Raw genomic sequence first — 22,551 nt, forward strand, 5'->3', positions numbered from 1 at the left:
ATGCTTTTTTCGCCCTGAGGAGATACACACACACACACACACATGCTTCGTGCACGGCAGGAAAAGCAGCGACACCGCAGCCCGGAGCTTCCTCTAAGAGTCGGGTTTTTTTAAAAAAAAAATTCTTATTTTTTCACCGACTTCCTTCCTGCTTTTTTAAACTGCCCAAGCTCGAAGCTGAGCGCAGAGCTCCGGACAGAGACGCCCCTCGCCGCCGCCGGTACGTGAGTCCGCCTTCTCGCAGGGGGGCGGGCGGAGGGACACCCACCCACCCGCTTGCCTTGCCCGCGCTCCCAGCCTCCTCCGGGAGACTTAATCCACAACCGGGAAAAGGCGGCCGGGAGCGCGGCTCCCGCGCCAAAAGGGGAAGAAGCGCGCCTCGCTCTGCAATGCAGCAGGGCGCGCAGGCCGTATCCCGGGGGCGGAGGAAGGGGTCCGCTCGGGAAACGTGGCGGGAAGCGCCCCTCCGGATTCTGCCCTTCGGGAAACTGCCTGGGGGTGGCCGGGGCAGGCGAGGCTGAGGGACGTTTCTCGCCTTGGTCCATTTCTCCGTGGAAAATTCCACCCCACTTCCTGTGCCAGAGCTCGCCCGTCATTCACATGAACTCTGGAGGCCTGGATGCTCATTTCATTATTTTTAGATTTGGGTCGCTGCATATTTTAAGGAGCGCGGGGCCCAGAGGCTCAGGGACTCCTTAAGGAAAGGAAAGGAGTCGCTGCTTGACTTGCTTCTTCCTCCAACGGGCTTCCTGTGTGAATTCAGACAGTTGCTGTTGCAAAGAATAAGGGTTTCTCTGTCGGCTTTTTGTTTTTTTTTAATGGAGTTGAGGGAACAGTTTTAGTCAGGTTGGGGCTTCCAGGCAGGCAATTTTGGGGGTGGGGGGTGGGATTCAGTTACTTGCAAATTGAGGTTGCACATTGATAGTGGGTTGGAAGATCTTGCACAACAAAACCTACTTCCGCAAAAGGCCAGTAAGGAAAAGGGTGGGAAAGTCGGGTAACATTTTGCTTTGACCTAACCTCCCTGGAAACAGGTTGGAAAGTTTGCTCATTAAGTAGCCAATGTTGTCTTCTTGCAAACCGATCAGGATGCCTTATCAATGAACAGGTTATCTGGAAGCAACAAGGGAAGTATTGAGCACGTGTAGGGGTTCTGCGCTCACTGAGAAAATCTTTCCTAGGGTTCTTTCTGTGTTCCTTATTCCATACTAAAACACAGAGGTCACTATCTGCATAGGCAGAAAAGACAGCATATAGCTTTATTCTTTGATTAGAAATACATGTACTTAGATTAAAAAATCATTAATCTTTCCTCTACCTAGATTGGGCCCCCAATGAGAGCATGGGAGTAGTCCAAACTAAAGACTAAACAAGTTTTTTTAATTTAAAAAAACCTCGCCCAAAGGCCAACAAGATCTTGGGAGAGGAGTGAATGAGTTTCATCATGGGGTACCTCAGCTGAAAAGGCCCTGTCTTACTTCTTATCTTGCTGAGCCCCTAAAGGCAATAGAACATAGAGCAAGGCCACCAGTGGCAACCACAATGTGCCAAATAACCTGGCTCTAATGCCCATTTAGGGCTTTATAGATAACAAGTAGCATTTTGAATTGTTTACAGAAATGAAATTGGCAATCAGTGCACATTGAACAACAACAGAGAAATAGGCTCTTGTTGCCTTCAATCACCTTCAAGGAGCTCTGAAACTCCTAAGATGTGCAACCCTTTTCAAATAACCAAGTCAAGGGTGTTCTCCAAACCCAGCATGGAAAACGTGTGCCTACCAGCCAGTGTCTTAGCTCCAGATGAGTCCAAAATTTTCCCTCTTGATACCCTTATTGGGCCTGAATTGCCGTAGTTGAGAACCATTAACTGGTCTCAGATAATTAATTTGGCTCATCCTATCCCCAGTGCATTGCTAGTTTCTGCACAGGACCCCCTTCCTGCTTAATACTTGGCCTGAGGAGGTACGAACTTCCACACAGAAATCACTTACTGAGTCGCAGAAAGACTGAGCTCCTAAACCCTGTTTGCTTTCCTTATGGTAATACCTCTCCCCCTTTAAAATTAGCAAAGCTACTGCTGATCAAAGAAGGCTCTTCCTCCTGCCCTTTAGTGAGCTGCAGTAACCTCAGAGCCTCTGGATTGGAAGATTAAGTCACTTTATGCTCTACTGTATGCTCAAGTTGGTTTGCATAGGATGGCCCCTATCCTATCCCACCTTACATATAATCTGTTGATTTGCTGGACCTTCAGCCTGGCTCTTCCCCCATTCATAGAACAGCGGTTTGTGCTAGAATAACTGGAAACCACCTTAAGTCAACTGTCTTCTGTGAATACATTGCATTTTCAAGATTACCTCTTCCTTTCCGCCATCTTGTGTGGTCACAGTCAGGCTGGTGAAAGCAGCAAAAGTGTATTTCCACCATGATAGGTCTTTTCTCTGCTTTGCCTTTAACAACTGCACGACAGGCAGAAATCCAGCAGGTGAAGCCTCCTCTATCCCTCTCTATCTGCATGTAAAGAAAGGCTTTACCTCCTGAATTGCAGCTGTTAAAAGGCCCCAGATCCCCACCAGGAAGCAAACAATTAGCCTTGGCAATCCTATTTAATATATGGGTTTGGATAAATTGGAAATTTCTATGTTAGCAACTGTGAGTATGTAGAACAAGGGGATGGAAGTTATTAAGAGACTGAGAAAACTCTTCATGCTATGTTTGCACCTATCCTTTCTGATATACTTACTCCACCTGTAAAATGGGGTGTGGTGGGTTGTTGTACTTACTTCAGCTGCTATGCTTTTAGTATGAATGCAGTAATTGCCTTATGGATACTTAAAACTGACAAATGAAATAGCAAAGGGGTACACCAGAACAGCAGGGGCCTACTTCTTTGCCCATAGAACAACCAATTATACAGCAAAGAATGAGTAACGAGGACGTTTTGTACCAGTTTTGTTGTGCCCCAGTGCTGCTGCTTTAATCTGGATATCTGACTTAAGGGAGTACAGAAATTTCCTTCCTTCTGAGAAATTGCTACTCGTAGTGATCGCTTAAATCTTCTTCCTGCTCTTAAAACTGGTGCTTGCTTTTTATAGCAACAGCCCAGGAATTCTAATGCTTTTGTTTCTTCTCTGGAAATGCTGAAGTACTGCGGTACTATGGAAACAATTTGAAATCTAGGGTGTCAACAAAGAAGAGCTATAGGAGATGGGCAGTAGATACAGAGAGTGAAAGAACTGGTGAGGCAAGCAGACAGGGAGGGAGGGAGCAATCTTTATTTTTGCTTGCTTTGGTTTTTTTGGTCCTTCAATGGCTGTGCTCGTTTCTCTCTGGTCGGGGACAGAGGGTGGCGCTTGGGGGGGAATTGTCATCGCGCCACTCCCTGGTGTGTGGAGTGCCTCAGGGTGCGATTCTCTCCCCGATGCTTTTTAACATCTTTATGCGCCCCCTCGCCCAGCTTGTCCGGAGTTTTGGGCTGGGTTGCCATCAGTATGCCGATGACACCCAACTCTATCTGTTGATGGACGGCCATCCTGACTCGGCCCCAGATACACTGACCAGATGTCTGGAAGCTGTGGCTGGATGGTTTCGTGGGAGCCGGTTGAAGTTAAATCCTTCGAAGACAGAGGTCCTCTGGCTGGGACGGAGCGATTTGGGATTGAGGAGGCAACTCCCATCTCTTGCGGGGGTGCAATTAGTGCCAACATCGTCCGTTAAGAGTTTGGGTGTAATCTTCGATACCTCCCTCTCTATGGAGGCGCAGATTACAGCTATAACAAAGGCGGCATTTTTTCATCTCCGCCAGGCTAGGCAGTTGGCTCCTTATCTCTCTCGCCCTGACCTAGCCACTGTGATCCATGCGACGGTCACCTCCAGACTGGATTATTGTAACTCGCTCTACGTGGGGCTGCCCTTGAGACTGACCCAGAAACTCCAGCGGGTGCAGAATGCCGCGGCGAGACTCCTTACGGGGTCTTCGCTACGAGATCATATCCATCCGGTATTATACCAGCTGCACTGGCTCCCGGTGGAGTACAGGATCAGGTTTAAGGTGCTGGTTTTAACCTTTAAAGCCCTATACGGCCTAGGACCCTCGTACCTACGGGACCGCCTCTCCTGGTATGTCCCACAGAGAAATCTACGGTCTGCAAATAAAAACATCCTAAAGATCCCAGGCCACAGAGAGGTTAGGCTGGCCTCAAATAGAGCCAGGGCCTTCTCGGACGCGGCTCCAATCTGGTGGAACGCTCTGTCACAAGAGACTAGGGCCCTGCAGGACCTGACATCCTTCCGCAGGGCCTGCAAGACAGAGCTGTTCCACCAGGCCTTTGGTCAGGGCGCAGCCTGACCCCCTCCTCTGGCAATCGGCAATCTGCACAGAATTTTGCTTGATGGTTGCCATTAATTTGACTTTAATTTGATTTGATTAATTTTATAATGAATGTTTTAGAATGTTGTTAGCCGCCCTGAGCCCAGCTTCGGCAGGGGAGGGCGGGATATAAATAAAATTTATTATTATTATTATTATTATTATTATTATTATTATTATTATTATTTTTAAAGGCCGTTTTTGTTAGAAAAAGAAAAGGCAGACAGTAAACTACATGGATCCTTTCTACAGAAAGAAGCCCTCTAAGCTACATGGAGTATGAGCCCATGTTTGTGGTCTGTACCTATATTTTTGCAACGTCCCACATTAAAAGCACTGTTTGTTAGCCCCAGGCTTCTATTCTTCTGAGACTATCTGGGCTCTACCTGCTTTCTTTAGACTGTTGCTGTTTTTAATCTACTCTGATGTGCAATGGACCTTTGGAATCTATGCTATGCTGTGCATCCTCCCCTTCATTCCTCTTTCCACTAGAAAGTCTTTTCCTGTTCTATTGAGGTGTCAGCAGTCCAAATTCATGTTAGTAGATGGTCATTGTGTGCCACAGCAGGGCTGTTTGGAAAGAAACCATTTGTCTTCTTACCGTAACTCCTAGTTGAGGTGGAGCTGAAGGAACAGAGTAAACATAGTTGGGTAATTTGAGTATGTTGAATCTGGAAATTGCTGTTCCTGAGCTGATTGGTCAACTGGAAACCTGGAATTCAAGGTGGAACTAATACTTCCTGCTTCTATAGCTGGTGGTGCCTGAAGGAAGCAATTAACTGAATTGGGACTTTCAGGTACCTACAAATCAACCAAATATGTACCCAAAGTATCTGACACAGTATTAATTCTTGCAGACTATATAGTGCTATGAAAGCATATTCATTCTTTGAAACTGGGTTTCTTCTGTGAATTGTTTGGGTATTGGTGATATTTGGTATTGGTGCTTTTCATTTTTTGATGTATTCATTTATTTCACAGTGGAAGTGGTTTGATAGTCATCCCCTTCTCCCTAGACTCATGGGAGCTGTAGTTCTGTAAAGGTGCCCAGGGTGTCTGTGCTCTAACAAGAAATTCTTAACATCCGTACCAGACTACAATCACTAGGATGCTTTAGCTAGTTAGATTGGAGTAACACTGATTTAAATATATTTATAGGATGCAATGCCTTAATTCTTTCTTGTTGTTTGTTGTCATGGTCTGTAACCCTCCCCACACAATGTGGCTGAAACTAACATTATTCAATCAAAAGTCATGATTCCGCCATGGCCTGTGAAGAACCTGATTCACAAAAGCTCTGTCACAGTGTGCAGTGCAGCACATTAAAAAGGCTTTCCAGGCTCTGTTTTCTGCTTGTACATTAAGCCTCTGAGAGAGATCAATGTTAGTATTTTACACACAGGCATACTTCCAATTGTAGTTCTTGCCTAGAAGGGTATGGAACTTAGTAAGGTTGCCATACGTGCAGAATCTGCCGGAATACTGCAGTCAGAAGCAGTGGTTTCCCTTTAAAATATAAATAAATGCAGTCAATCTGATCTTGGCATTGACTTCCCCTGGAACTTCAACAGGAACTGAGATTAGGAAAAAACATTTATCAGTAGCATCTTCTGGTGAGAGGTACAGTCGGCAGCTCTGCAAGCGGGGAAATGCAACCATGACAAGAGTAAGTTGCTCAGGATCACTTCTTAGGCTCATCACTAAGGATTTGACCCCAGATATCCCATGATTCAAGTTTAATATTCCATTCATTAGATTATGACAGTGTTGCGCATGTACAGTCCCACCCCCCTGCAGACAGGCAAACCAATGTGCACGGGGAAGGGCAGCATCTGACCCACACACTCTTGAAGGAGCTCATAGTCAAAGGAGGAAATCTAGTTAGGGAGAAAACAAGAGCTTTTCAGTGTACAGTCGTACCTTGGAAGTCAAATGGAATCCGTTCCGGAAGTCCGTTCGACTTCCAAAATGTTTGAAAACCAAATCGTGGCTTCTGGTTGGCTGCAGGAGCTTCCTGCAGCCAATCAGGAGCCGTGGAAGCCCCGTTGGACGTTCTGGTTACAAACATTCCGCAAATCACTTCCGAGTTCCAGGGCGTTCGGGATCCAAGGTACTCACCAGTGAAGTGTTATGTAATTAAACTGCCTCAACTTTAAAGTTCAGTAATGGTGGGGAAAGAAATCTCACTTGTCATTTCTCACTTGTCATAATAAATTCATATGTAAATTTGTTGGGGAGCAGTTTGGTGCAGGGAACCTTTTTGAGGGCAGGCCTACAGAATTTCCCTGCAGAATTCAATTAAAAGATTTTTCGAAGGCTCCTGTGGGTGGTTTCATTGCTAGGCTAAGTGACTGATACACATGTTGAGTTCAAAGGTGTGGGTCTCTTAGAAATAAGCAGCTGGACTGAGGCTGTGGATTATTAAAAGAAGATGATTATTTTATGGTCCTTTCCTTTTTCACAGTTGCATACAGATTGGTGTTCTTCCTTCCAGAATTCCCTCCTAAGTCCTGGGGTGGACTATTCCAGGCTTGGTCCAGAGGAATGCTAGTCTAGATGGATCTGCCATAGACATAACAATGCACACTCTCTGGGACCAAGCTCTGGAGTTAGTGGGGGAAAGTATAGCAATATGGATGAGTGTCACGGATGTAGGAGTCCACCTTCAAGTCATGCTTTTTACCAGGTCCCACCATGGAGATGTAGAAATGTGTGTTATTGAGTGGAGACTGGCTTTTTCCTGTACGTAGCAAGAGCAGACAGCAGTGCTGTCTTTGGGACGAGGCACATAATCCCCCCTGTATTTTTTTATTTTTATTTTTGGTAAGAGGTTGTCCCCATTTCACTTCTTGTTGCACCCCTGTATTATTACATGTTTAAAAATAGGAGCGGTGGTGAACAAGAGGCGCTGCAATTGCCAACCTCCATAAATCGGAGAGGGCTGTGATAAACTGCTTCTCACGAAAAGGCACAGAGAAGCAAACCCAACTTGTACAAGGAGCACTTATGGAGTGAGTGCCTGGTGTGTCTTCAGTCTCTTTTTCTCCCTTTTCATCTCTCTAATGCACCCCTCTGCTGAAGTCTATCTGTTGAGCCTCTGCTTCCTTCACTCTCACTTCTTTCAAGCAGATGTTTCTCTTTGTGTGTGTGTGTGTGTGTGTGTGTGTGTGTGTGTGGCCTTTCGGTGCTTTTGGGCACGTGTATTTCTGAACTGGGGAGGGCTGATTTATACTGGATAGCTAGCAAAATGCATTGCAACTCAGCATAGCTGTATTCTCTGCATTACACAGTAATTTGAGTACCCATATTTTGGCGCATCTTTGAATGCTCAAGTGATGCAGTTATGTAATCTTAGACTCTGAAGTCAGTGACCCTTGTAGATGGTGTGGTATGGCAGGCCTGTTGCACCTTCTGACGGCTGGGGCCCTGGACTTCTGCCCCAAAGTCCTGCCCTGATGGCATCATTGTGTATGCCTCTTCTTTTTTCTTTTTGTGTGTGTCGTTACTGGTTCTTTATTTGATGGAAATGTGTCTTTGCTAGGTGCAATTTACTGTAGTCTTACAGTTTGATAGTTCTGCATTCCCATTCATGCAAATATATCTCAACGTTTGATTTGCATTTAAGCAGTTGCCTCTTGACATCCAGAACTGCTTGAGGTCCACGTGGGAAGCTGTCTGTGTGTGGCCACTGGGCTTGGGCATTATGGTACAGCAGACTGGTTTTTTTGGAAGCTTGTGGTGGTGTGGTGGAATTATTTGCATTGCAAAGCTGAGAGGCGGCACATGGCTTGCCCACACAGAACAGCCTCAGCAAGATTTCAGTTTTTGTTGTCCACCACACTGCAGCTTATTTGTCTGAATGAAGCTTATAAACTACTCTTATCTTTGTCTTCCCGGTAGCACATGCAATCTTGTTTTGCTGCTGGCTAAGTATATTTGGCACCTCTCCTTTTTTGGATTAAAAAGGTGTGGTTAGGAATGATGTATTTATCACATGCAATTTTAAAAGCCACAGGTATACACACTATACCTTTAAAGGACATTCTTTCTCTCAGAGAATTCTGGAAATTGTAGTTTATGCCTCTCAGTAGCGCATTTCCCACCATTCCTTAGCAAACTACAGTGCCCAGAATTCTTTGAGAGAAAGAATGTGCTTTGAATGCAATTTAAAGGTATAGTGTGTGTACATAGGCACAGTGTATGCAGTTCAGGAATGGGGAGCTAGCGGCCTTCCAGAAATCAGCATGGCCCAAAAGTCAGGGATGGCTGTTGTTCAACAACATCAGGAGGGGCGCAGGTTCCATATCCCTAGGGAAGACTTAGTTCCCATATTTTGGGACACAGCACATGGGAGCTAACTGAGCATTCTAAGCTCCCAACCTACCATACTAGAAGGGGTTTGGATGGGGCAGAATGGAGGCCTTTCATAGATTATTAAAAAAAATATTACAGTCCAATGATTTGGAAAAAAGCAACGGAAGAAAAATGTCAGAATAATGGCAATTTGAAGGTTATTGCGAAAATGTGTGTGTGTGTGTGTGTGTGTGTGTGTGTGTGTGTGTGTAATTTTAAAAGGAGAAGGGCATATTGGGCCCTTCCAGACTGGTTCTTTTTTTGCAGGTATATTTTGCAACATGTCATTGATGCAATAATAAAGTATTAGTGTTGGATTCATACTGGACTGTCCATGCAGTATTATAGCATTCTTGCCACCTGGAGGGCACTCTTGCACTGTGATGCAACAAAAATGGGACAAAAAACCAAAATCCAGAACATTTCTGGTATCAAAAGTCACTGGATTTCATTCAGATGTTACAGGGCGTGCACTGATTGGTGACGAAGCAATATGACCTCCCCAAAACTTGCAAGCAGAAACAGTATTAAAAGAGCACTGAAAAGGGCATATGGAGTGGAACTGAGCCACAAAGAGATAGCTGCCAGTCGGTGTAGGCAGTACTAAGCTAGGTGGACCAATGGTCTTACAGTATAGAACAGTTCCCATCTACCTACATAAAATGTAAACTCTCTGGGATTGATATGCAATCTGGGTAGATAGCTGGAGTGTGAGCTACAAATGGTTTAAAAACCCTTCATTTATTATACAATCAAAGGACTGTGTAGGATTGTGCCTCTTTCAAGATCAGATCCTATTCTACTCACCAACACGGTTTCAGAAGGCATGGCTAGTGTGATGTAGTTATTAGATTAGAATTAGGGAGACCTTGGTTCAAATCATCCATGCAGTTCACTGGGTTCCTTTCAGCTGGCTGAGGATCCGTTGTTAAAGTTCAGTGTGCTTTACGAGTTGAACCTACGGAGTTATAAGTAAGCAGCACTGATTTTGCATCCTGAGAAACCGGGTTTTACTCTAGGCACTTCTGTTCATTGACCTGCATTTGTGTGAGGGTGGGTATATAATATGTAATCCATTTATCTATATTTCCTGCATTTTGGAGGTGTGGCTGTGGCAGCTTGTCATGGTGAGCTCCTGCACTTCAAAATTTACCACTCCACCCACGTGCTTCTTTACTTTGCCCCCTCCCCTTTCTTGTGCTGTCCATCACAGAGGTGTTCCAGATCTGCCCATCTTGGGTACTCATGAACCCTCTCGCTGTTCCTTCCTATGTTTTTGCCTCTTGACCTCAAACCACAAGAGGAGACATGTTCTTCTGGTATTGCAAAGGGAGTGCCAGTTTCAGCCGCTGCTGAGAATGCAGCATGCTGATTTCAGCCTTTCTTACTTCCTCCTCTTTTGGAGAAGTTTCAGTGCTTAACGGCTGCTGCTGCTAGTAGGAGTCTGCAGCCAGGGCATGTGTTGTCATAGGAACAAACCACATGCTTCCTTCTTGCACAGGAAAGGGACCTGGTCATAGCGCAGACAACAGCTATTTTAACTGTTGTGCAGCCAAGAAACTACACGGTATTTGCAGCTGGATTCATCGGCATTCTTCATTTAATTTTTGTGTGTGCTATGAGCTCCATCCAGGTATTTCCCCCTCATTCCTTGCTTTTCTTTTCGAACGCCATCTCTAGCCTGTCCTTAACAGAGGCAAAGCCCTATAATTTGCTGCATGGCATATTTGATTGATTTTGATTGTAGGGGAATTGATCAAGGCTGCAGTGGATCTCAGTTGCTGTGTTGCTCAGACGCTGTGTGTGGTGGGCTGTTCCTGTGTCAGCGTGCCGTGAAGGCATTTGTTCCGCAAAGGCGGCTTCTGGTGGGGTTTGCTGGGTCGCTGCTGGAGCTGTGTGAGGTGTCTTGTTACTCAGAAGAGGATGAGGCTATGTGCGCTTAGCAGATTTTTCTGCTTAAATCAGTTCCAGCCTTGCATATAGGTCAAAAACGTTTTGAATCCAGTTGCAATGATCAGCCCTACAAATCAGTTCAATGAGCAACACAGAAGAGAATCCCAGAATTGCGAGCTGCAGGCTTGTTGTATTGATTCCCAGTGGGTGGTCACAGCAACCAGGTGTATCTGAAAACTGGAATAAGGTTTTCAGCCACCTTGAAACTGAATTCTTGGATTGAAGATCTGCTAAAAGTGCAGGGGAATCTCGCCTGCTCAAAACTGACCAGTGTTCACAAGTTGCAGTGGGTATTTTGAGGTTCCACTAATGGAAATATGTAGAAACCATAATATGCCAAGTGCTATAAATCAGTGCCAGGTTCTGTTTCTGCATTAGTTGCTCTCTGTGATTCCAGTTGGATAGAGGAAGAGGGAAGTGTGTATGTGCATGTGTGTATGTATTATATGCTTTATATGTGCTCAGATATGTTTTTCTCCTATATAATATTTGAGAGAGAGCTGCTCATTAGAATAGGTTACCGTACTTAGATGGCTGTGGATTTTTCTCTAGGTAGAAAAAAAATCTTTGCTCACTGCCTCAGAACCTGGCCTTAGATTCAGACTGTCAGCAGATGGTTGTATTTTATAACTTTTTTTGTTTGGTGCCCAAAGAACCAAGTGCAACTTGGTTTGGTTGTATTTAAAAATAAATAAATAATACATATATTTTACGGTTGCTAATCACAGTACAGTGGTGCCTCGCAAGACGAAAAGAATCCGTTCCGCGATTCTCTTCGTCTAGCGGTTTTTTCGTCTTGCGAAGCAACCCCATTAGCGGCTTAGCGGATTAGCGCTATTAGCGGTTTAGCGGCTTAGCGGCTATTAAGGGCTTAGCAGCTGAGCTGCTAAAAGGCTATTAGCGGCTTAGCGGCTTAGAAAAAGGGGGGGGGGAAGCGGGGGAAAATGGCAAGACTCGCAAGACATTTTCGTCTTGCGAAGCAAGCCCATAGGGAAATTCGTCTTGCGAAGCAACTAAAAAACGGAAAACCCTTTCGTCTAGCGGGTTTTCCGTCTTGCGAGGCATTCGTCTTGCGGGGCACCACTGTATTAGATAAGTTCACAGGAGGCAGTAATATTAATGGTTGTTAAGGGGGCCAGCTTGCCCTCACTTGTTGGACGTCCCCAACCATTACATTGATGGAGGTAACTGACAGGGACTGGAGTGACATCTTGTGCTGTTTGTATACTTTCTGTGCAGAATATCTGGGGTTAGGAAATGCTGCACAAATAATATTTTGCTAGGTAGGCTCCTGTTGGTTTGACAGGACCAGCAACGTTCAGGTGCCGGCAGTCAGGCTGCTTTTCACATCTCTTTGTATAGAATTGACTGCAGTACAGCTGTTGCACGTCTGGACGCAACAGAATCTTAATTTTGAATACCAGAAAAATGTCAGTGACGCTTGTGCTTACAAAAGCATTTAGATGGCTGTTCCTTTTCTCTTTATTGCAGCAGAAGCCCAGCTAAGGACTTAGGAGCCCCACCAGCACCGTGCTTTTACACTCCCTGGCAGCTTCCTCTTCCAAGACCAGACGACCATGACTGAGAAAGACCCTGAGGTGCATGTGGAAGATGATGATGATGAGCTAGATAGCAAATTGAACTATAAGCCCCCACCTCAGAAGACGCTTCAGGAACTGCAGGAGCTGGACAAGGATGACGAGAGCCTTGCAAAGTACAAGAAGTCCCTGCTGGGGGATGGACCTGTTGTGGCAGGTATGGCTCAAGAGACCTTGGTGGGAACGGGATTGGTCCTGTGGCACAGGGGTGGGGAACCTTTTTGCTCCACAGGCTTGACCTCATGGGCCAAAATTGATAGTGGGAGGGGCTTCCCACATGGCAATCATGTGATGCCATTATGATGTCACATGATTGTCAAATTTAGTTTGCTCTGATCTTAAAAGGGTAAAGGGTGGAGGCTTGCAAAAACCTTTGTGGATCTCAACCCCCCTCCCCCCTGCTTTGCTTTTACTGTATTTTTCGCGCTCTAGGACACACCAGACGATAAGATGCACCTAGTTTTGGGAGGCGTGGGGTGTGGAAACAAGAAAAAAAAAAAATTCTGAATCCCAGAAGCCAGAACAGCAAGAGGGATCTGGCTTCTGGGATAGCCTCTTGCTGTTCTGGCTTCTGGGATAGCCACTGAAGCCTCTCCTGGGCAGCGGGATGAAGGCTCCCCCTGCCTGGAAGAGGCTGCGCGTGGGTAAGCTGCCCTCTGTACCTTACCCCATCTCCCGCAAGAACCGTGCGCTCTTTAAAGGGAGCGTGGTTCTTGGGGGCTTTTCTGGGAGGTGGGGGAAGGGACAGAGCCCCCCACTTCCCACAAGAGCCACACGAAGCCTCCCAGGGCAGCTGGGAGCCTTCGTCCCGCTGCCCTACAGAGGCTTCGCGGGGGCTATCCAAAAGTCAGAATAGCTAGAGGGAGCGCTGCGCAGCGGTCCCTCTAGCTGGTCTAGGTTCGTGCGAAGCCTCCGCAGGGCACGGGGTGCCTTCATCCTGCTGCCCTGCGGAGGCTTCATGGGCTGCCCCAGAAGCCAGAACAGCGAGACAGAGCGCTGCACAACGCTCCCTCTCCCTGTTCCGGCTTAGCCGCGCAGCCTGCATTCGCTGCATAAGACGCACACACATTTTCCCTTACTTTTTAGAAGGGAAAAAGTGCGTCTTATAGAGCGAAAAATATGGCAAGTCCTCAATCTTGCACTGTTATGGCTCTGATCTCTCATTATTTGATGAGTGGAGATTAAATTCTGCTGGCTAGGCTTCACCTTCCTGTTCTAGAATGAATGCAGCTGGTGCAGGATTAAATCCTGTGCTCCCGCTCATCACTTACATCAGCTGCTGGGCAGGTGGGTTGGGTTTGGGGCAAATGGCCAGCTGGGCCAGATTGGACTCCCCTGGCAGGCCGAGACTGGCCTGTGGGCTGAAGGTTCCCCAACCCTGATGTAGCAGGACACCATTCAGAATAGGGAGAGAGCTGATTTGGCATTATGTAGCAGGACTAGCATTGTTATGGATGAGAGAATATGAATAAATCTTAAATGTAGGGAAAGAAATTATGTTGGTTTGCTAAAAAAAAAAAAAAGATATTATTATTTTGTGTGGGTTGCTCACAGGAAGATTTGGGTTCTATTTTCAGCATCCAAATACCTTCTCTCTTTGACTAGGGATACCTGGTTTCGAAGCTCAGGGTTATGAGCACTTGAGACCAAAAGGATCATACCTAGCGGTACTGAGAGAAACTCCAGCTGTGTACACACCATACATTTAAAGCACAGAGCCTGGGGGGGAAAAGGAATCCTGTGTTTTACCCTGTAGAGAGCTATGATTCCCAGCACCCTTAAACTACAGCTCCCAAAATTCCTTCTTTGGGGGAGTGGGATGTGCTTTAAATATATAGTGTAAACACAGCTTTCTGCTCATGATCCTAGAGATTTGCTGTCAACTCAGGGTTAATAGCTCTAGGTGGGATCCTGCAGCACCTGTTTCACAGTGTATCGGTGCTTCCAATGCCTCAGTTTTAGGAGGCATTCGGTACTTGCCTGTAACATGTACGCAGTAAAACCCAACTGAGTGAATTCATGCTTAGCTGCTCTCAGTTGGGGCCTTCGCAACTGTGTGGTTGAACATATTGGAAGGGACTCGCAATAATTATTTTGGGAAGTGGGGATGTGGGATTGTTCGCGTCGAGCAGAGAAGGGAGCCAGGTATGTGTTCAAAAGGGTTGTTAGGCTGCAATCCTAAGCATATCTACTAGTGGGGGGAGGAGAGGAACAGTTTGTACAATCGGCCGAATCAAATAGCAATGCTCAAGCGTGACTGTAGCACTTTTAAGCTGGCAGGAACAGGAATCGTGCGGTTATGCGATTGAATACGCTCTCATAAAAAGAAGAGCAGGAGGGTATTTCAGCATGCAGATAACACTTTGTGGCATGAAGTGTATAGCTTCATCACATGTTTCTAATCCTGGAATGCCTTTATCATCATCATTATTATTAGTAGTAGTAAAAGGTAAAGGGACCCCTGACCATTAGGTCCAGCTGCGGACGACTCTGGGGTTGTGGCGCTCATCTTGCTTTATTGGCCGAGGGAGCCGGCGTACAGCTTCTGGGTCATGTGGCCAGCATGACTAAGCCGCTTCTGGCGAACCAGAGCAGCGCACGGAAACGCTGTTTACCTTCCCGCCGGAGCGGTACCTATTTATCTACTTGCACTTTGACATTCTTTCAAACTGCTAGGTTGGCAGGAGCAGAGACCGAGCAACGGGAGCTGACCCCGTTGCGGGGATTCGAACCGCCGACCTTCCGATCGGCAAGTGCTAGGCTCTGTGGTTTAACCCACAGCGCCACCCGCGTCCCCCATTATTATTAGTAGTAGTATTCATTAAATTTATTAGTGGGTTTTTTTTTTTTTTTGGCAGCAGCAACTCAAAGCAACTTACATTTAAAGCAAACACATGCATTAAAACCAGCATTTTAAAAAAGTGATTTTGTCTGAGAATTTTGGGCATCGCTGGATGCATGTTCAAGGGGACCCCGGGCAATGTGTCCTTTGTGGGGGGCCCCTCCTCTGCTAGTGAGCCCCCCTGGTCTTACCTGGCTATGGTGGGGGCATACCAAGTCATGCTGGACAGCTGGGTCTCACAGTGCCCCAGAGCCATTGCTATCCAAGGGGCGTTGTGATAAAGGAAGAGTAGCTAGATCCAACTGCCTGATGTTCAGAGCGCTAGGTCAAAAATTAAGGAAGGAATGGGGGGTGGGCGTGGGGGCACTAGCTGCCGCCCAAGGCTCTTTTCTACAGTGACTGATGCTGTAGAAGTCTTTGAATAACAAAGGCATAGGACCTTGTTTTCTTAACGCTGACTTACTTACCTTTCCTGTTCCCACAGACCCTACAGTTGCCAATGTGACTGTCACTCGGCTCACCCTGGTGTGTAACAGTGCTCCAGGGCCAATTACCATGGACCTCACTGGTAGGTGAAATTCTCTTCCTTTCACAGCATAAGGCCAGTGCTTTTTTTCCTAAAAAAAATGTTTAGGGGTACTCTCATTTTCCTGCTCATAGATTCACAAAATGTTTAGGGTTTTTTTTTTGTTGTTTTTGTCCCCTAGGCCACATCCATCCTTTCCTAACCCTCCAGGGATCACACACTGGTAGTTAGTGTGACCGCCCTGCACTTTCACATTCATGCAGACACACTCACATGACATGCTGCTCCTCAGCTGATCTATGCAGATTATGCATTATTAGGTTATTGCCCTCTTAACCCCTTCAAACAATTGATCTGATAGTTGGGGAGGGCTTACTAGTCATGGCACCCTTCCTCCCATTCTGTATCTTACTTAATTTTGTTTTCATTCTGTTGTCATTGCAAAAATAAAGTTCAGGTCTTGAGTGGGGGAGGGAGAGAAAAAAAATGGTTGAGGGCTGATACAACAAGGGACATCAACTGGTTGACTGGTGAGTGTAGATTGGGGAAAATGGCTTCATGGGCCAAATTGGAACCCCTGGGGGGGGCAGGATTGGCCCACGGGGCAGAGGTTCCCCACCCTGGCTTAGTGAGTTTTCAGGTTAGGCGAGACTTGAACTGGGCACTCTGATATCCCAGGTGCCTTATTCCTTTTGCACACATTAAGTGTTTGTTTGTTTTTTTAAAGCAAAAGAATTTGAGGATGCTTAAAAAAACAACAACAAAGTGACACATCTCTGTAACCTGGTCATAGAAACTTTTCCCAGAGTCCTATGAAGTGTACACAGAATAGTTCTTGCCAAGCCCTTTTTGCTGGCACAGACTAGACGCAGTGTTTCCCAACCTTGTGCCTCCAGCTGTTTTTGGCCTACAATTCCCATCATCCCTTGCCACTGGTCTTGCTAGTCAGGGATGATGGGAGTTGTAGGCCAAAAACATCTGGAGGCACAAGGTTGGGAAACACTGGACTAGAGCATCAGTCCTTTTTGCAGACTAAATCAGCAGTCTGCTTCACACCAGTGTGAGAGAGTCACGCGTTGCCTTATATGGACTTCTTATCTGAGAGAGGAAGTTGGGGCTTGGCAGAGCTAGGATGCTTCCTCTTCAGCTGAAATCTCTGGGGAGGCAATACCACAAACAGTTTCTTGATTATCTCAACATTATGCAGCCTGTTTTGTGTGAGCACCTAGGCTCCTCTCAAACCCACCTAGCAACAGCCTCACCCCTTATACAACCCTCTCAGTGTCAGTGGCTCTTTGCACAAGAGAATCTCCCAAGGAGTTGTGCTTGAAAATGTGCTCATATACATAAACACACAAGTACACAGGCACATTTATGGTTCAGGAATACATACACAACCCTATTTGCAACCATAAAGTATAGGTATCGTAGGCATGTTAAGACTGTTATCTATGCAACATAAACAACTCGAATAGCAATTTTCTTTGTTTAGGGAACCTCAACAACTGTCTGTGTAGGGGAATGTTTAAGATCTCAATCAAAGATGTTGCAGTGCCTCTTCAAACACCTCCCAGGATTCTTTGGAGAAAGCTTTAATGTATTTGTTTAAAACATGTATATGCCTTCATCAAACATACTCCAGTTTACCTTGTGTGAAATCGATGCATATTTGAAGGGCAGGTGTTTAAATGTCCACATGTACTACAGTCCTTCAACATACTATAGTTAGAATAGTCTATGGGTAAATGTGTTCTGTTGTGTCTTGTCTTCTTCACAAGATTAACTGGGTGTCTCTCTTCTCTCCCTGACCCCTCTCAGGGGACCTTGAGGCTCTCAAGAAACAGACATTTGTAATAAAGGAAGGATCTGAATATTGTGCCAAGATCCACTTCAAAGTGAGTCACTCTTCTACTTGTGTTTTCTGTGGGTGTCTAGTGCTGGATTCTGCCCCCTGCTGATGCAAACCTGTGTACTGGGTTGTAGGTTCACATGTTTCAAACCTGACAGTCTAAATAGTAAAAGCACTGCTAAATTAAAAGTGCATATTGTGCAAACACAGCAGTAGTCTGTACCAGGCCAAAATGGGTTTCCACAATGCAGGCTCTTGCATTCCTAAACCCCACTGCTGGGACTGGTAGTTTATTGAGTTTATATTGTTATTCTTTAATGTATTTTATTGGAATGGTAAATGTTGCAGATCAACCAGAGTGGTGTTCCCCACCAGAAGAACAACGTATAAATGTTTTAATAGTTGTCTTTTCAGAAAAGTTTTTTACAATGTTTACCGCTTTCATAAAATCACCCTTTTTTCAAATCTCATTACTGTGATATTGTGGTACTTCATGGGGAATTTTACACTTGCGCAAAACTGACTTGAAGGTGCATTTGGAGAAAGGCTTAAACTCAGTGCTTTTTTTCTGGGGGGACACAGGGGTACGCATACCCCTAAACATTTTGTGAATCTAAGTTTGGCCTCATTGAGGGGCAGTATTTCAATATGAGTAGGAAAATGAGAGTACCCCTAAACATTTTTTTAGAAGAAAAAAAAGCACTGCTTAAACAGCCTACCCAAAAGCAGCAAATCAAGTGTGTGTGTCTGGGGGGAGGGGTAGGTTTGTGTGGTATCTGGGGAAAAAAAGGAATTGGTTAATTTATATGATGACATATAATTAAATTGCGTATGCAAACCCATTACTAAATCTGAGTGAGTTTATCCAAAAAAAATTACACTAAATTTATCATTCTAAAATGTAACAAAAGCTATCAGTTTCTCAGCTTGATCCCTGCGCTGGCCTAGAGTAAACTTTTCATGTAAAGGAGTTTCATTATTGGCAAGCACCTCTTACAACTGCTTATGAGGAGGCACTCTGAAATTGAGTAGGGTGGGCTTTGTTCATCCATGCCATCTCCCAACAGCCAAAAAGGGTGAGGGATGGCAAAACGTTGCACAAGCAAAGAGGAAACAAGGAGGGAAACGTGGAATAAAACAGTCTTATTACCAAGGCAAAGGGGGCAGCAGAAGCTTGAATGATGATGCTTTTGTCTTGCAGGTAAATAGAGAAATTGTATCTGGCTTGAAATATGTGCAGCACACTTACCGGACAGGGGTGAAAGGTAAGTAAAAATGAGCTATTTTTTTTCTTCCTTAGCAAATCTTCTTCCCACCACCCTGCAGACTGTTCTCCTCTACTGCTCCAGCTCACCTAATCCCACTCACTTTCCCATGTATTCCCCGTCACTTTCCAAACTGCAAACATTCCATTTTTTTACAAAGCTGAATTTGTTGTGTTAGGGCAACAGACAGCTTTGATCAAAATTAAATGCATAAACTTAAAGTTTAGATATGCCCTTGGACCCCTCCCACAAAATACTGCCAGTTTGGAGGCAACCTAGTTTATGGAAAGAGCATTAAAATCCTTTCTGGGCTATTTTCTGTGCATGGTTGCAGAGCAGCAGCAGTGTACACAGGACTGATGCAGCAGAGAAACTGCAGAGCTGAGCTGCTTGTGTGGCTGTCTCTCAGCAGCCTGTGTTTGTGCCCTGCCTCTGATGACTTTCTTGCGGGCTCTTCTCTCCTAGTGGACAAAGTGACATTCATGGTGGGCAGCTATGGGCCACGGCCGGAAGAATACGAATTCATTACACCTCTCGAGGAGGCACCTAAAGGCATGATGGCTCGAGGAAACTACCGCAACAAGTCCTTCTTCACCGACGACGACAAGCACGACCATCTCACCTGGGAGTGGAACTTGGCCATTAAGAAGGAGTGGACAGAATGAGCTCCACCTCGTTTCTCCTCCCCCTTTGCTTCCTCCTGCCTCTTGCACTGTTCTCCAGGTGTGCCAGTCTCTGGCTCCTGCATGCCACGCTTCCTCCAACACTCCCCAACCTGGCCCTTTTACTGTCACAAGAAATTCTGTTTTAACACAGGCCTTGGGACAGACTCTGTCTCTCCTGCGCTGAAAAATAATCCACAAGGAATTAAAACTGGGACAAGTCATCCTCTCTGCTTGCATAGGATCAGTCCTTGAAGTGCCTTTGCTAGGAAGACGCACAGATACTAACCGAACACAATTGCTATCTAGGTTGTCCCCATTTAAAGATCTATGGCCGTTAGCCTAGTTTCCTTGCGGTCTGTATTCACTGGAAACATACTTGCCTATGAGTGGATTCTATCTAATTTAAGCTTGTTTTTTTGTGTGCGGAAAACTTGCCTTTGAGAGTAGCAGGAGACACAGTTCCTGCCCTGGCCTGTGAAAATGTCTGTGTCTTTGAAAATAAAGCCAGTTTTGTCCTTTGCTTCCGAGTGTCTCGTATTTCATATAGTAAATGGATTTGTTCCATCCTTTGCACATGCAGAATGTCAAACATACTCAGATCTACAATGAATTTTAAAAATAGATCCGAATACTTTCGTGGGTCGGTATTATTTGACTTAGGGTTTCTCCCTCCCTTTTACTGAAGCATATTATATTGAGTGCTTATACTCCGCAAGGTGTCGCATGGAACATAGATATGACCTAATCCTTGTCCAGAGGGCATGGTGTTTATGAGATACTGTTCTAGAAGGGAGGGGACCTGTCATCTATCTGCATCATCTCAGAAGAGGCATTCCTCCTCCCTCACATGAAGGGGATGCATACCTCTTCTGAGATTAGGCAAGCAGTATTTAAGAGCACATAAATAATGGTTTTCCCCTCAGAACTATTGTTTCATTCCTATACAATATTCATGCAGATTTAATCAAGTAAACATATTAAATTAAACTACTGAGATACCTTTAACTGAGTGAAGCTCAATTAAAAATGGTTTTGGGGCAAGCAGTGACAACCCTGGAGTGCCCTGGTTGCAGAATAAGTGGGAGACAAGGCACTGATTATAATAAATAAGGTCTTTCTTTGTTATCTTCGCTGTGCCTAGACCACTATGAAAAAGGGAGTCCTATTGCTAACAAAATGAGGAACAGAACACTTGCAAAAGGAAACCTCTGGGAGCCTCCTGTCCCTGAAGTCTCTTATCGTGGGAAATAACAGATCTGAACATACCCAGGTGTTTCACTCCCACAGCTTTAGGTGTTGCCACATCAGATTCGGGGACAGATGGCAAGTCACTTTTCCGATGTCTGGCTCGAAGCAGGGCTTGTGACAAGGAGAGAAACGAGGCAAGGCAATGAAAACCTCTCTCTTGCAGCAGTGGTTCCTTGCGTCCCTTCTCAGTTGTGTCTTCATGTTGGGGTGTGCTGAGAAGGAGCCAGCACCCAAAGGTAAGGGGGAATGGCTTGAATTCCAAAGAGGTGGTGAGGTAAGGGAGGAATGGCACATAGAGTAGGAGGGCTTATCCAGATCGAAGCAGCCGTTCTAGCTGAGGTACTGCTGCTCCCAACTGAGAATGTGGGAAGCATTCTGAAGGCAGCCATGAAGGCTCATCACTTCTGCCTGTGAAATCTGATAAAAACTTTCAAGGAGGGTTGGGTACAGTGTGTTTGTGTGCATTCGCTTGGCTGTGAAAAGAGGCTGGCCATACCTTCCTCTGCTTCTTAGGTACTCCTGAAGATGCAAGAAAACCAGTACAGTTGGAGGATGTTGCAGCTGTGGCCGCATTTGTCAGTGCAGCTGAGGTGGTTGTCGTTGGATTCTTCCAGGTTTGTTGAGATGACTCTGTGGCTGTAGACTTAAACTAGACAGGCCTTTCATGCTGGGCACTCTAGCACAACCTCCTCACAACCCTGTATTATGTGGAGGACCATGTAAAAAATAGTTGCTCTCATCTATGGTTGTTAAAATTTTGTCTGCATAAGTACCATATTTTTTGCTCTATAAGACTCACTTTTTCCCTCCTAAAAAGTAAAGGGAAATGTGTGTGCGTCTTATGGAGCGAATGCAGGCTGCGCAGCTATCCCAGAAGCCAGAACAGCAAGAGGGATTGCTGCTTTCACTCCGCAGCGATCCCTCTTGCTGTTCTGGCTTCTGAGATTCAGAATATTTTTTTTCTTGTTTTCCTCCAAAAACTAGGTGCGTCTTATAGAGCGAAAAATACGGTAGTTGGACTTTTGTGAGCAGTGACGGTGTCATAGGAGGACAATATAACACCTTCATGCTGTCTGGTTCAGGAAGGAGATTGTGGCTGTAGTGTGAGCACACAGTCCAAGTTCCAAAAGCATAAAGGTAAAGGTACCCCTGACCGTCAGGTCCAGTCGCAGACAACTCTGGGGTTGCGTGCTCGCTCTATAGGCTGAGGGAGCCGGGTTTGTCCGCAGACAGCTTCTGGGTCATGTGGCCAGCATGACTAAGCCGCCTCTGGCAAACCAGAGCAGCACACAGAAACGCCGTTTACCTTCCCTCCAGAGCAGTACCTATTTATCTACTTGCGCTTGACGTACTTTTGAACTGCTAGGTGGGCAGGAGCTGGGACCGAGCAACAGGAGCTCACCCCTGTCGCGGGGATTCAAACTGCCGACCTTCTAATCGGCAAGCCCTAGGCTCTGTAGTTTAGACCACAGCGCCACCCGCACCCAAAAGCATATTGATACCAAAATTATCTTGAGTACATAGTTTTCTCCCTCCTCAGTTCTCGGTGTGTTTTCTGAAGGCCATTTCTCACATTTATGGCCAGCATCAGTACTTGACATCCTCTGGCAGCTTCCAGGGCCCAAATGACCCAGTAAGGATCAATGTTTGTCATGGCTCCTCCTCACCAGGCAGCTACAAGCTGCTGCTACTACTATACCCCCCCCCCACAACACTATAGAACACCTGATATATTGACACTGGAGCATTGTAGGGAAATTAAAAATGGAGTTGTCCAGTGCTAATGAGAGGAATGTCACTGCCAAATGGGGGTGGCGTTTCCTGTTTTGCCACAACAAGAAGTGCTGCCGCTGTTGCCCTGCACCAATTGTCCTGCTGCTTCTG

General features: G+C 45.7%; 1 protein-coding gene across 3 annotated transcripts; it reads left to right on the forward strand.

Moving 5' to 3' along the window:
• Positions 1-76: 76 nt before the first annotated feature.
• On the forward strand, positions 77-19,939 carry ARHGDIB (Rho GDP dissociation inhibitor beta). 3 transcript variants are annotated; one of them, XM_028746513.2, is made up of 6 exons: positions 77-220; positions 12,166-12,429; positions 15,599-15,682; positions 17,459-17,535; positions 18,691-18,754; positions 19,220-19,939. In XM_028746513.2, exons 2-6 carry the CDS (start codon positions 12,252-12,254, stop codon positions 19,417-19,419), a joined length of 603 nt encoding a protein of 200 aa, XP_028602346.1. In that variant the 5' UTR covers positions 77-220; positions 12,166-12,251; the 3' UTR covers positions 19,420-19,939. The 3 variants fall into 3 exon arrangements, with proteins under 3 accessions (XP_028602346.1, XP_028602347.1, XP_028602349.1); XM_028746514.2 differs by having other exon boundaries at positions 87-220; positions 12,169-12,429; XM_028746516.2 differs by lacking the exon at positions 77-220 and adding an exon at positions 10,153-10,354.
• The last annotated feature ends 2,612 nt before the right edge of the window (positions 19,940-22,551 follow it).

Source organism: Podarcis muralis, chromosome 10, assembly GCF_964188315.1.
Source record: "Podarcis muralis chromosome 10, rPodMur119.hap1.1, whole genome shotgun sequence".
NCBI classification, from domain to species: Eukaryota; Metazoa; Chordata; class Lepidosauria; order Squamata; family Lacertidae; genus Podarcis; species Podarcis muralis.

Bases quoted from the DNA above. Each gene is read 5' to 3' on its own strand.
- ARHGDIB (XM_028746513.2), top strand. From the start codon at position 12,252: ATGACTGAGAAAGACCCTGAGGTGCATGTGGAAGATGATGATGATGAG. The intron at 12,430-15,598 runs GTATGGCTCAAG...CTGTTCCCACAG, and splicing joins GGATGGACCTGTTGTGGCAG to ACCCTACAGTTGCCAATGTG. The intron at 18,755-19,219 runs GTAAGTAAAAAT...CTTCTCTCCTAG, and splicing joins TTACCGGACAGGGGTGAAAG to TGGACAAAGTGACATTCATG.